We start from the raw sequence: 14,981 nt of genomic DNA, 5'->3' as shown, positions 1-14,981 counted from the left end.
CTACAGTTGATGATTTTAATTGACATCAGATGTAACTATGAAAGTGCCCATAGAAGTCCTTATAGGTGATGCTTTGGTTTGGCATAGGACATGCCTGTGAAGGTGACCATAGAGGTCCCTATAGGTGACGCTTTGATTTGGCATAGAATGTGCCTATTAAGGTGTCCATAGAGGTCCCAATAGGTGACGCTTTGATTTGGCATAGGGCGTGCCTTTAAAAGTGCCCATAGAGGTCCCTATAGGTTATACTTTGAAGTGGCATAGGACGTGCCTACAAAGGTGCTCATAAAGAGCCCTATATTTTTTGCTTTTGATTTGACTTGGCATGGTCCGTGCCCATAGAGGTCCCAAAAGGTGATTTTTTATTTGGCATAAGATGCACCTATGAATGTGTCCATATAGGTCCCTGTAGGTGATGTTTTGATTTGGCATAGGACATGCCTATGAAGGTGTCCATAAAGGTCCTTATAGGTGATGATTTGAGTTGGCATAGTTCGTGCCCATTGAGGTCCCTAAAGGTAATGCTTTGATTTGGCAATAGACATGCCTATGAATGTGCCCATAAGGGCCATATAGGTGATGCTTTAATTAGGAATAGAATGTATCTTTGAAGGAACCCATATAATTCCCTATAGGTGATGCTTTGATATGGCCTGGAGATACCCCATTGAGTTGCCTGTTGGTGATGCTTTAAGAATTAGTGCTGTAATGTAGTCAGATGACCACAAAAATGATTTGAGGTTCTAGATAGATTATATAAAGAACAGTATTTATGATTGACTGATGAGAAACACATAAGCTGTGAAAAAGAAGATACCTATAGGTTCTATAGATATAAATATGGTGCTGCCATCTTCATATTGGGGTGTCCATTGCAGAGTATCAAGGAATTAATGGCTAAACCTTGTTATCTTGTGAATTTGAGAGCTTGAACCTACCACGGCAGAACAGGCCATCCATAGAGAGAGAGCTCTTCGCAATGGCTCTGTCCAAGAGATGAGGAACCTGAGCACAATACACCCTCATATTAACTATCAATTTCCTAAAAGGTTAAATAAAAGGGGTTTTCTAGAGTGGCCAACCTCTGTACAGCCTATATTAATAAGTAGCATCAGCTGTTTTTAAATTCAATGTGCAGCAGGGATAAAATAACACATCACTGCACTCATAATAACGTCCAATAATGAGGCCACATCTGAGATCACATAGTGCTACACATAAGTCAGATTCATGGGATGATAAATGACTCTGGAGCCTGAGCTATTGCAAAGACTAATGTATATGAACCAATGGTCATAACAATGGGCGCTAATACATAGCACTGAGGAACGATGGATGGGTGGCAGTGCTCAAATCATTCATGTGCTACCAACACCAATGAAAGTGTAGATGACGAGTGACTTCAAGAATGGTCCCTCTGCAGCATGTTCCCTATGTGTCGTCAACTAATCCAAGATGTCAGGATACACTTTGCGAAGAAAATTAGATGGTATGAACGTTTGGCCAAAAGTTATGTACCTTTAATACATGTACGAAGGGTTGCGTAGGCTTGCTATACTTTTTCTTGTTCACAGACAGGTAAAAATGGACTTAAAAATCCTGTAAATTTTAGCAAAAACACATCATAGAAAATAGCCTCACCAAACCTTGTCCACTGACTAATGCACTAGCAGGATGCAGTCATTGGACAAGGTTTGGTGAGGCTATTTTCTATGATGTGTTTTTGCTAAAATTTGCAGGATTTTTAAGTCCTTTTTTTCCTCTGTGAGCTTACTCTTTTTCTTGTGGCGCACCACTCGTTGCATTCCTAACTTCTACTTTTTTTTTAATTTCCTTGGCCAATATATAACATATATTGTCAGCAATTACTGATTTTTAGCAAGAAATTTTGAAATGGACATCTAGAAGAGCAAGGGAATAAGCCTAGGAGATTAGACTGCAGAAGATAATTTACCCAAAATATAAGATTCTCTTCGTATGGACAAGTAGTCCCCAAACATATCAGATTGGATTATCTGGTAAAGTCACCCACGTTCACACCCTTAGGATAACTGACCCCAAAAATTCCTATCGATAAGTGATGTTTGTCTTAAAAATTAGTCAATGTTTTGTAATAGATGGGTGAGTCAAAACTTGGGCACCACTCAATGATTTTAGCAGCTCCAGTGCAGAGGTCTCACTAAGAATTGGAAATGTTGAATACGAACATGTCCAAACATCTGTTCTCACAGAGAATAAGCCAACGGAGAGATGTCTGGCTGCAAAATTTTCTCCTCTCTCCAATGGAAACACTTGCGTGCTAGGCAGTGTATGAGCGTGCACAAGTATCGGGGGGTTGGGATATAGAGTTAGACGAGCTTTTTAGCAGACAGATATCAACACCATTTAGTGAGGATACCAATGCCAAATTAACTCTACACCTCCAAAATCTTGAATACACTTTCAAATTCTTGCTCAAAATTAGCCCTATCTTCCATATAGGTTAGCTCAGAATTTCGGTCTCTATGGTTTACTATTCGGAGCCTGGGCACTAAAGGCTGTTTTGTGTTGCCCACAACAAAGGGGTGACATAAGATTTTGGAACCAAGTTGATTCCTCGAACTACAGCTGTCTGACCTGGTTATTTAGCAGCATGGCATGGTAAACATTTGTATGCATTAAAGCATTTGTTGGGTCCTCTTTATTCTACTATCTTGGGGAGTGAAAGCTTTTATTCAGTCTTCTATAGCCACAGCAAATCCCGTGATACATTGAGAGTCTATTCACCAACCGGCATAGGCCCTTGTTTTCCATCCAAACCTCTCTTTCTGGTCTAACAAACATCTTTATTGAAATTCTAAGAAGACTTCAAGTCACGAAAAGTATCCGAACCATAAAGAATTTGTGGATCACCAGAAATGTTTTCCATTTTTCTTGTGAATATCAGTAGTGCGGTTGAGGATACCAATTAATTCTACTTGATATCCCTGGTTAATCCGGCCTTTCTTTCTCTTCAATCTATATTGTGCTATAATAGACTCCTTCCTTCGTAGGCTCTATTCACTGAGATGTATTACATAGCACCAACCCCAGAAGACAAATTACATGGGTTCACTTGGTTTCCCCATATTCTCCTTGAAAAATCAGCTTTGGAAGAATTCCGAGAAAGAGACTCTTGTCCAAATTTGAGAAGCCAAAGACCAATGTTGTCAGTCAAATGGTCCTGAAGCTTTCAAGGTTTTGACATTGTCAAATGACTTACTCTTTAGATTTCCTAATTCACATTTACGAAGCTTTTAAGGAACCCCAACAGGCCATGTTTTAGCCAAGTGCACATCTACCGTAGAGGCAGCCCATGCATATGGTATGGGGCTCTTGGAGAGAGGCGCCTTACTGTAGTTTGTCCCATCTTTATAACTGTTGAGTAGAACTAATCTCTCCAAGCAGTCCAAGAACTGAAGGTTCCTACAAGGATCATGGTTGGAAACAAAGACTAAGCCCTTATGTCCTTGGTGGTAAAACCTTGCACCATTATGGAGCTCTGAAGCTCACTCTAGGGTTAAGACTTGTCAACATCAACTTGATTTTGCTGCTCTTCTAACTTTTCCATCAACTGTAGACACCTCTGAGGTGTGCATGATGCTTTGATGACCATATTGCAGTACAGGCTAGCGCTGTGGAGGTCTCAAAAAAAGGAAGAACCTTTACTATACCTATTTGGCATTGGTTACTCATAATCTTAAGTATTGAGGATTTTTGTACACAAAAGCAGTTTCGTTAGTTGACTACCAGAATCAATTCTCTCTTAAACTGCACGTCTGCACTCCTCTGACCATTTTACCAGGACTTTCGGTTCAATTAGGGCCACCATAGAGAGAAAGTCGGAGTCATCTCAGTTCATCATCTGGTCTCAGGAATCTGACCGCTGAAGTCAGAATTAGTATGTACATTTTTGTGTCTTTTACATAATTACGGCCCATAGACACCGTGGGGCGTTCACCCTCATGCAATTCGTAAGTGGCGGTAAGGAATAAATGCTGGACGTATCCTCGTAATTAATTAGGGCAGGGAAGACTTATGTGTTCTGCACATTTTATCCGTCCAAGCGCTGCACTTTGGCTTCTTTATGTGACATGGGCTGAGATACGTCCCTCCCCACCACCTGCTTCAAAGCTGTAAGCAGATGTATAGATGGCGGTGAGATGAACATAAGTAGCTCGGGGAGTGGCATGACATCATTGGGAGGAAAGAAGGTGCCAGTTGCAAGGAAAGAACCTCTGTAGAAAATGGTTGATGCCACTACAAGTAAATATAGTATATACTCTATTGCAGATGATAGATTTTTTAACTAGAGATGATCGTGAAGAGTTACCACCCGTCTGATGTATGATCTGTTGGTATTTAGGGGCACGGATGGGTAGATACAGCATGTGCCAGGATGGGAATGGTTATCCGTGCTGTAGGAAAGGAGAAGTTAATGGGGCAATGTTGGTGTTACTACGAGGAACCGTCATGGTCGTAATTATGGGGTCACTGAGTGTCAAGTAGGGTGAAACATTTCTGCAGTCCTGGAGGCACTATGCCTTATAATTATGGGGGGGGGAACTATAGCGGTCATTACGGCGGGCAGTGTCATTGCAAGGCATTGTCCTGTTGGACAATGTAGGGTTACTGTGCCTGTCAATAATGGTGGACTTTCAATATAGGTCAATGTTGCAGGAACTGAGGAGAAATATCGTTATCATCATAGAGATACTGTGATTGACATTATGGGGACTCTATGTTTGCCCCTATGGCTGTAATGTCGGCGCACTGTAATTGTTATCATGGGCATATTTCGGTTGGACTGAAAAAGGCCATAGTTAGGTGGTCAATGTGATGTCAATAGGGGGCACCGTTAGGAGGCAGTGTTAATGCTGCTAGAAAACAATGTTGTTGCTATGAGGAAATATTACTGTTATGAGGCAGCAACCGTAATACTGCCTCAACCGTAATACTGCCTCATAGCAACCGTAATACTGCCTCATAGCAACCGTAACACTACCTCATAGCAACAGTAACACTGCCTCATAGCAACAGTATTACTGCCTCATAGCAACCGTAACACTGCCTCATAGCAACTGTAATACTGCCTCATAGCAACCGTAACACTGCCTCATAGCAACAGTATTACTGCCTCATAGCAACCGTAATACTGCCTCATAGCAACAGTAACACTGCCTCATAGCAACCGTAATACTGCCTCATAGCAACCGTAATACTGCCTCATAGCAACCGTAACACTACCTCATAACAACAGTAACACTGCCTCATAGCAACAGTATTACTGCCTCATAGCAACCGTAACACTGCCTCATAGCAACTGTAATACTGCCTCATAGCAACCGTAACACTGCCTCATAGCAACAGTATTACTGCCTCATAGCAACCGTAATACTGCCTCATAGCAACAGTAACACTGCCTCATAGCAACCGTAATACTGCCTCATAGCAACAGAGTTACTGCCTCATAGCAACAGTAACACTGCATCATAGCAACAGTAATACTATGAGGCAATGTTACTGTTACTATGATACAGTGTTACAGTCTCTATAAGGCATTAGTACTGTTGCTAAGCGGCAATATTACTGTAGCTAAGAGGACGTATTACCGTTGCTAAGAGACAGTATTACTGTTGCTATGAGGCATTACTACTGTTGCCAAGAGACAATATTACAGTTGCTATAAGGCATTACTTCTGTTGCTAAGAGGCAGTATTACTGTTGCTATGAGACAGTATTACAGTCACTATAACGCATTACTACTGTAGCTAAGAGGTCTTATTACTGTTGCCAAGAGACAGTATTACGGTTGCTATGAGGCAATATTACTGTTGCTATGAGGCAGTACTACAGTCACTATAAGGCATTACTACCGTTGCTAAGAGGCGGTATTACTGTTGCTAAGAGACAGTATTACTGTTGCTATGAAGCATTACTACTGTTGCTAAGAGGCAGTATTATTGTCACTATAAGGCAGTATTACGGTTGCTATGAGGCAATACTACTGTTGCTATGAGGCAGTATTACATTCACTATAAGGCATTACTACCGTTGCCAAGAGGCGGTATTACTGTTGCTAAGAAACAGTATTACTGTAGCTATGAAGCATTACAACTGTTGCCAAGAGGCCATATTACTGTTGCTATGAGACAGTATTACTGTTGCCAAGAGACAGCATTACTGTTGCTATGAGGCAATACTACTGTTGCTATGAGGCAGTGTTACTGTTGCCAAGAGATAGTACTACTGCTATGAGGCATTACTACTGTTGCTATGATGCAGTATTACTGTTGCTATGAGGCATTACTACTGTTGCTATGAAGCATTACCACTGTTGCTATGAGGCAGTATTACTGTTGCTATGAAGCATTACCACTGTTGCTATGAGGCAGTATTACTGTTATAGGGCACTGTTGCTATAGTGAGGAGTCATAAATGAAATACCAGACCCCATTTTGCAGTATTTTCTCCCTGAATCAGGTTCTATCTTTGCCCCTCGGCCCGGTGGCTCCATCACACAGCCAGGCCGGAGTGACATTTTCATAAATCAGTGGCTGATTCCCGGGCCCATAACTTCCCCCGTCGTCCATCCGTCCTGTAATAATCCTCTCAGGAGCCGCCGCCGTCGTTTTGTCCCAAGCTGACTGTTTGATTGTTCGCTCGCTCGTAAGTGAATATTCCGCCATTCACACGGATTTATGTGTCATAAAAGGCTCCTGCGAGTGCGGCTTCACACCGCGGCGCTGCATTATTCATACGCAAGTCAAGAGGAACATTTCAATTGCCGACCGCTGATGTATGTCTAATTAAGCAGAGGGACGTTGGGAGCCGCGCGCACAGGCGCCGCCATCATTAGAGGGCAGTTTTCCGGAGATCCGAGATCTTCCCAGCTGTCAGGCCGAGGATTTGTCGATGTGCCTTTATTTCTCTTCTTCCCCCCCTTCATACTGAACTCATTTGTGATAGAATTCCCGGCCTTCAGTTCAATTTGCGCTGAGAATAACACAAATACTTTGATGTCTGTGTGTTAACGAGCAGTCACGTCAGTCAGGCCGCCATCCGGATCTGGAGTCCAAGTTTGGGGGGGGGGGGGACGAAAAAAAAACCCTCCGTCACCTCTCCTGATCTAGAAATAGTAATTCTGACGCATCTTTTCTCAAAATGTCCCTCTCTAATTCCTCCTGGAAATGTATGGGGGGGGGGGGGAGCCCTGACGTATAGGCATTACCATTCCCCTTGTAGTGATGCAGTTACACCACTAGGGACAGATCTCTGCTATAGGAGGAGCAATCGTACCCGGGCCCTGGAGCCTAAGGGGCCCCAAAAGTCTCTATGAAAAGACCATTACTAGTAAAGACTTGCAACAGTTTGGGGCCCTAGTGAAGCTTTTGCATTGGGGCCCATGAGCTTCACGTTATGCCACCATGTTTCCCTACTGACTCAGACACTCCCAATTGACACAGGGGAACGGTAACGCCCAGTTGTCATTTTTTTTTCATACATTTCCAGGAGAGATAACAGAAGGATGGCCCAATACTAGGAAAATATGGAATTTAGGGGGAAACAGTCATTTAGAATATGCAAGGGAACAATCCAATACCCAATGGATAAAAATGGGGGTCAGGAAAACTTATCAGCAAGACCTCGAATCTGTGATCAACAAGGTGTTTTCAGCTATAGGGCCCCCTCCACACGGGGCCCATGGACGTCTTGTAGTATAGGAAAAATTTAAAAAGGGCGAACCTCTGGTATTCAGGTGCAAGAAATATGTTGATGAACTTGTTCCTGATACCCACACAATATGGGGGCTATAACATTACAGTAAGCCGATCTACCCTTAGTATGTAACCCAAATCCTAAGGTAGCGGCCGTAGCACATAACACCTGCGTGTGGGTGTTACAAATCCTCTGTCACGAGTGATCAATCATTCCAACAAAAACTCATTAAGTCGAAGAACTGTTCACTTTCACAATTTAAAAAAAAAAAAAAAAAAAAGTTTAGGATGTCATTATGTTCACATTATTTGACCACTAGGTGGCAGAATATCACAATTTTGCCACCCTTTAGATCAATGGTCATTTTTAGAAAAGCTGATATATGTCATCGTGCTTTTATAGGTTAATGTAAACTTTTTACCATCATGTCATTTTTTTTATCTCCAATGTTATGTGGTTCAGCATGTAGCAGGCAATCCCTTGTATACACAGTGTTCAAAGATAACATTGTGGCTGCCTGCAGCCACCACTAGGGGGAGATCAAGAACTTAATATTTTATATACAAAGGTTTTGATAGATAGATAGATAGATAGATAGATAGATATGGGATAGATAGATATGGGATAGATAGATAGATAGATATGGGATAGATAGATAGATATGGGATAGATAGATAGATATGGGATAGATAGATAGATAGATAGATAGATAGATAGATATGGGATAGATAGATATGGGATAGATAGATAGATATGGGATAGATAGATATGGGATAGATAGATAGATAGATAGATAGATAGATCTATATTACCTGGCATATTACATATTAGTTTTTGCAGCCATCATCTTGCTTTTTTTGCTAATATTGAATACTTCAGTTCTCTAGATGCCCAAAGGCCGTGATACTGAATGGGGCCACAAACAATTGCCTAATAGCACATGTCAAGTCAAGGACTGCTGTTAGTGCCAGGTGGACACAGCAAGCATCAAGAGATTTAAAGGGTTGCTCCATTGTTCTGAAGTTCTCACCTATCCTAATTAGACAGGAGATATCATGTTGATCAGTGTGGGTCTAATTGATCGGACCGCCACTGTACTCTGCAGAGACTTAGAATTGGTGCTCATCAATTTTCGGTAGTCCCAAAAAATTAATGGCGGCCACAGCTCCATTGAGACAGACCCCTGCAGAGCCACATTCTCGAGATTGGTGGGGGTCCAAGGAATCAGACCTCCACCAATCAGCACGTTATCTTGCATCCCTAAAGATGGGAATAACCCTTTAACAAAATCGGAAATATAAGAAGCAACTAAAATATGGGAAAAAAAAGAAGAATTTGCAAAATTCCTGGTTATTAGAGTGCTTCAGTAAAATAATAATATTAATAATAATGCATCAGTATGCAGTCAGGACTTAAGCTCCCCCTAGTGGCAGCTGCAGAAAGTAAGAATTTAATTAAAGAAAACTTTTGATACCCTGGAATCGCTTCTGATGGCTGAAACAAAGCAACAAAAGCACTCCTCTCTAGGGTTACTTGAAGCGGGACTTTAAGGCCTCATCTCTTCAGTACTCGAATCCAATGATCAACAGTTGGCATGTCCAACTTTTCTTTCTTTTTTTTAATGATGACACTAATTCTATGTCAGTGCAGAGGATTTCAGTAAAGAAAAAAAAAGCTCCATGTGCTATAATAAAGAAATCAGCAAAAAACTAGTGTAAATTAAAAAAAAAATATATATATGGTATAATGGACTTTTTGCAGCATCCGGTCCCTATGGCATCTAGGATATTGACATCCGTATGAGAATGAATGTGATAACTCCGCCGCTCCGGCTCTTTGTAGCCATAAGGGCTGCACATTTTTAATGATTTCTCCGTTGGTGCCATGTGACCTGCAGCCGGTAATAACTAGGTGTCTTCATACACATTTCATTAAGTGATTACAGGTACAATAAGGCGATCCGCGCGACAAGACGCAGGAGGAGGGGGGAGATCGGCCGCGCTCTATCAGACGCTGGCGCGGCTCCAAATCCCTTAATGAAGAGCGGCTCTTTGAGTTATTAGTGGATGAAGAGAAGACTCGAACATCGGCTCCGGCTGTATTTGATCCGCTTTGTCTCGCTGATGCCGGGATTCCGGAGAACAGATGCCCTGGGATTGCCGGCTTGTCATTTATCGCTGGATTTTCTGTACCTCCAGGGTCCACGTTGTAGGATTTCTCCACCGACTGCATTCCCTGACAGCCGGTATAGGGTTTTTATATTAAAGGGGCGCTCCGATATCGCATCTCCGCATGGTTGGGACGTCCACCAGTCCGGAATATAAAGTGCTTTACGGCTCTCTGTTTACTCCACAGTAGCCCCTTAATTCTCAGGATCCATAGGGGTCCCAGAAGTCGGACCTCCTCTAGATTTAGCATTACAAGCTAATGGAATGTTTTATGTCGGCTTTATACAGAATTAGAAAAAAACGTGGCCGCTTAAATTTTAAAAACGGTGCCACCCCTGTCCGTGGGTTGTGTGCGGTATTACAGCTTAGCCCTATTCCCTTAACGAGGTCTTCCAATCTCTAAGATCCTATCCCCACATGTAGTAGGCGTAATAATAATATTAGAAATGTAGTATAGTTCTTCTGATACGCTATATATTTTTCCTCATGTGCAGGCATTGCAGGACCTTAGGTATCCATGGCTACGACCACTACCAACTAGCTAACTGTCACTATATCAGTAGTCGTCACCATGGATACATGAGAAAAGACATAGCGAATCAGAAGAACTATGCTACATTTCTAATTGGAGGTATTTGCTAATATTATTGTTACTGCACCTACTACATATTGGGGATAGGATCTTGGAGATGGGAATACCCCTTTAAGTGGAACCAAACTCTAGTGACACAAACAATAAGACACGTTTTTCTAATTGTGGACATTCCCTTTAAACTGGTCTAAAAGTTAAAGTTGGTCTTAAATTTAAACAGACACTGTAGTTATATATAGGTTAGACAAAGGGGAGGAGTTATGTTGCATTATTTTTGGCTGTTTTTGCTAAGATCTCCCCCCTTTTCCATTTGCAAGACTGTCCTAGGAGAATCTGGGCTGCTGGTAACTATGTAAGGTCGGCTCTCGTCCACCCTGCAGACCCCAGATAGGATAGACCAGAGCAGGCAATCATAGAAACCAAGCTTTGAGGCGGAGTTAATTCTTAAAGGGCATGGCCACTTTTGCACATCGATCCCCTATAATGGGAAGATGAGGAATGATGAGAATATTACCAGACTCAAGAATCTAAATGTTAAACAAAAAGTCAAATAATTAAAAGACACCCTTATCGCGCCCTACTGGCATTGATACATGGCAGCCGCATTATTCTAGTCTCTTATTAATGTACCTGTGCGTTAATGATTGGCAAGGAACAAAACGTGTCCCATTATTCAGCCCTCCACATCTGCTCCTGCCTCGGGCGCGGGAAGACAATCAATAGTTTGTGCCACTAGTTAACCAAAGGGAATAGACAGCGATAACGGCTCAAAGACACCAGGATGCCGCTAAAAGATGCTGCAGCTTGGCTTTAACTCTTTTTGGTACATGTTGGGGGGTGTATACTTTTGCAACCACTTTTCTGTTGCTTCAAAGGATCGAAAACATCTTTTTGTGTATACAGCTCCAATGCAGAACTATGTGTCTCTTTAGTGACACTACATGCTGTGTGAATGGTGGCATATCTATCTGATTTGTGCTACCCAGCGCTCTTTCCTGTTGCCTGGTGGTCCCAGGTTCTAGCCCTCTTGGGCACCGAATAATAAAAAGCGGACTTTTTCCTGGCTGACATCTAAACTGATACACATTGCATACAGCCTGTATCTCAGCTAGAAATGATCATGGATCTTAATGAGCGGCCCTTTGGGTAATGTAGAATGCACAGCTGTTCCAGAAACGAGACACAATCTGGGCTCCTCTCTGCTTATATTGCACAGGGATAGTAAATAAGCGAGATTTATCACAAATAGCTTGGTAATAAAAAAAAAAAGCCCCACTGTCCTATGGGCCTCTAATGCTCCTGCCACTCAGAAAACTTTTCAGTATGGCAGTAAAGCAAAACTTACAGTAACTGACACACATTGCCCTCTAGTGGCCAAAGTAGAAACTGCACCTACAGTCTTGGGCAAAGAGCTAAACTTTACTTTTGGGCAAAGTTATTTTACTAATTATTTTCTTCCTTCACAGTCTTAGTGAATAGGCTGGCAGCGTTGGCAGACATGGGCATGACCGTATGATACGTGACATATATAATATTATAGGACAGAGTGTAGATGTTGTAACCATGTGACATAAGCTGATTATTATCACAGATGAAGAATGGCGTACGATCATGGCTGTCAATGTGTCGAGGTTTGTCAGTCTGGCTGTTAGAGCACACACTGCGTAACAATCAGTCTGGAAAATAGGGGTGCCGATAAACTAGCAGAGATGGCGGGGAAGGTCGGCAGGGTTTTCTTTATCTCCTAATGGCAAAATTGCAAAACTTTAGACCCCATTGGGGTAAAATTTCATCCTGACCCAAAATTGGGTCTACTTTTCCTTTTTTTCAGAAACAGCGCCTCCATTCTTCACTGGCCGTGCCTGGTACTGCAGCATTGGAGTAAATGAGATCATATAAAGCCAATGGACAAGTGTGTCAGTGGGTTGCAATGTTGTAGCTGAAAACAAGTAGGGTGCGAACCCCCAAACTAACCCCCTCCCCCATTGAGCCCTTATTGACACGGGGGGGGGGGGGGGAGTTTCCCTTTAACACCAAAGTACAAGATTGAGTTCTAAATTCCAGATCATTCGGAGAAAAAAAACACATGGCGGAGAAAAGTAAATGTATGTTAAAGGTGGATTCCACCAGAGAAAGAAGGGGTTCCGACATTAGGACCCTCACAAATAGCAAGTGAGGCTCAGCATTGCGTCAAATGCCAGTGACACCAGTGCAATTGGTACTTTACAGCATCCTAAACTGGGGCACACATTTCCCAATGCTGGGAGTTTCTTTGTGGTCCCAATTTAAGGACCCTCAACTTTAAATGTCTCCCACATTAAAGTCTCGAAACAATTAGCCCTGGTCCCTTAGATGTAGCAGAGCTGAAAGGGTCATTTCATCGTTTGCACCAATCTATGATGAAACCAGTCCTAACCCCCCCCCCCCAGGCAACACATCGATGACAAACCCAACACCGCTACATCCGTACAAGGGACCACCCTTTGCGAATCGTTCTCCCTGCCTAGGACCCGGCAGCGCTTTGTACATTAAAGGACTGCGATTCCCCGCTGTCAGATAACAAGGTGACGGGGAAGCTGGCTCGCGCTCTGAGCACTCGCAACCTTGTTCTTGCCAACTTCAGTCCTTCCGAAAACACAAAAGCCGCGCAGTCCTTTCATGAGAGATGAAACTCGAAAATGGGTTTATGTTCCCCGGCACGTCTATCTAGAATTCCCCCGCTGCCTTGGAGGCATTAAACGGATCCTGTCTTCCAGAACAACCTTGATAATCGTGACCGGATACAAACTGGGGGGCCCTCAGGCATCTAGGGTGGGTGTTATTATGTGTTGGCATGCAAGAGAACGCACGCTACCTGTGCCAATTTGGCAACAAACAGCAGTTTGGGAGGGGTTAACGGAATCAGTCCTTTCTTTGGTGGCCTGCAGATGTAGCGGAGCTAAGTTCCAGAGATATAGCAGATCCGAGTTGGTCGATTTGGGAAATTTAACGTATATTCATCGGTTATGATTACGAATAAACCCGCTCGGTTCTGCTACATCTTTTGAATTTCGTAATTACGCATATGAGTCAAATACAATTTTTTTCCCCCCCTTCTCATGCTTTTAGAAAGAAGAATTACCTGGCAAACTTCATAGAGTAATTTGTATTCCTCGTCTGCTCTCCGGAGGCTGCATAAGCTGCATCCCATGGTTATAGGATGTGACACATATCCCGTGTAGAGGAGCGGCTCCGGGGATGCAGTCGCATTGATGCTGCACACTGGGTGACAGGAGGCAGAGTGTCGGTGCGCCTGTCGCTCTGCTGTGCAGCCTCGCACCACACAGCCCTCCCTCTAGTGCCTGGCTTGCTGTGCAGTGGTCCAGTGCACACACTAAATACCGCTCCTCATGCATATTAATCAGCTCTCATTGACTATTCAGATTGAGGCAGCGATACGGAGACCAGAACTGGGAACTGTGACAAGCGACGCCGAAAAAAAAGACAAAATCCTGAACGTTTCTGTCAAAATATATATATGTGATTTTTGTATATTTCTTTTTTTTACGCAATCGTAGACGCAGAATGCGATAAAATGCATCTGAATCTGTTTTCTTTTTACCTGGCGTCACCCATGACACCGTATCAGAGGCGCTCACCGTCTCCAACAAAAAATTCTACCTAAAATTTAAAAAAATATAAAAAGCTGGATGATATCTCATACGGCCTCTTAGCAAAAGACTGTAACATTTGCTATGTGAAATATGTGCAGTCATATTTGTTATCATCCAACTTTCCAAAGTACAGATAGAATTTTTTTTTTTCTTAGGAAAAAATGTCTATTAAAGGGAACTTATCACCTACCGTAAATATGTCATTTCTGTAGCTGCTGTAAATGCCGCCGTTCTCCTGAATCCGGCGATGTTTTTCTTTTGTCCCTGCGCCTCTCGGATCCGGAGATATGGCCTCCTCTTCCTTGTATCTAAATCTAGTCTTGTTGGACAAGTGGGCGTCTGAACTCTCCTCTGTGGGCGTCGTCTTGAGCACCACGCCCACTTAGTAGCAAGGCTAGATTTATAGACAAAGAAGAGAGGGACGTATCTCATGAACGGAGAGGGGCAGGGACAAAAGAAAAACAGCGCTGCATTCAGAAGAACAGCGGCATTTACACCAGGCAAAAAAATTACATATTTATGCCAAGTGATAAGTCCCCTTTAAAAGTGGTCATATGTTTTTAATAGCTGTCACAATAATGCTTTTTCAGTTTAAAAGAACCTGCTTGCCTTCAATTTGTATTTTTGGAGTGGTTGTTTCACCTGGTACATGACACCCATTGTAAGAAATCCGGTCATGTAAAACACGATGGCGTGGAGTCCTCCATTTACTCTTTTCAGTGGTTCTCCACTTTGAGTAGTGTCCACCTGTATCTGGCTTTGGGGTGCACTAACACTTTATATTAACCAAAGTTTTAATTACCTGTCACTGATCTTATAGATTACAATATC

General features: G+C 42.6%; 1 protein-coding gene across 5 annotated transcripts in view; it reads right to left on the bottom strand.

Annotated features, from left to right (window-relative positions):
* Positions 1–14,981, bottom strand: part of PDZRN3 (PDZ domain containing ring finger 3) — a 244,774-nt gene that overhangs the window by 23,278 nt on the left and 206,515 nt on the right. Inside the window, exon 1 of one of the 5 annotated variants that reach the window (XM_073569691.1) lies at positions 13,619–13,825. The exons of the other annotated variants lie outside the window; for them this stretch is intronic. Within the exon in view, the coding sequence (XP_073425792.1) occupies positions 13,619–13,687 (69 nt within the window). The 5' untranslated portion in view covers positions 13,688–13,825. Of the gene's footprint in view, positions 1–13,618; positions 13,826–14,981 lie in introns of those variants that run through there. 5 annotated transcript variants of the gene reach the window in all.

Source organism: Dendrobates tinctorius, unplaced genomic scaffold (assembly GCF_039654945.1).
Source record: "Dendrobates tinctorius isolate UK_male_01 unplaced genomic scaffold, ASM3965494v1 ptg000027l, whole genome shotgun sequence".
Taxonomy (NCBI): domain Eukaryota; kingdom Metazoa; phylum Chordata; class Amphibia; order Anura; family Dendrobatidae; genus Dendrobates; species Dendrobates tinctorius.
This window is presented reverse-complemented; position numbering and strand designations above follow the sequence as displayed.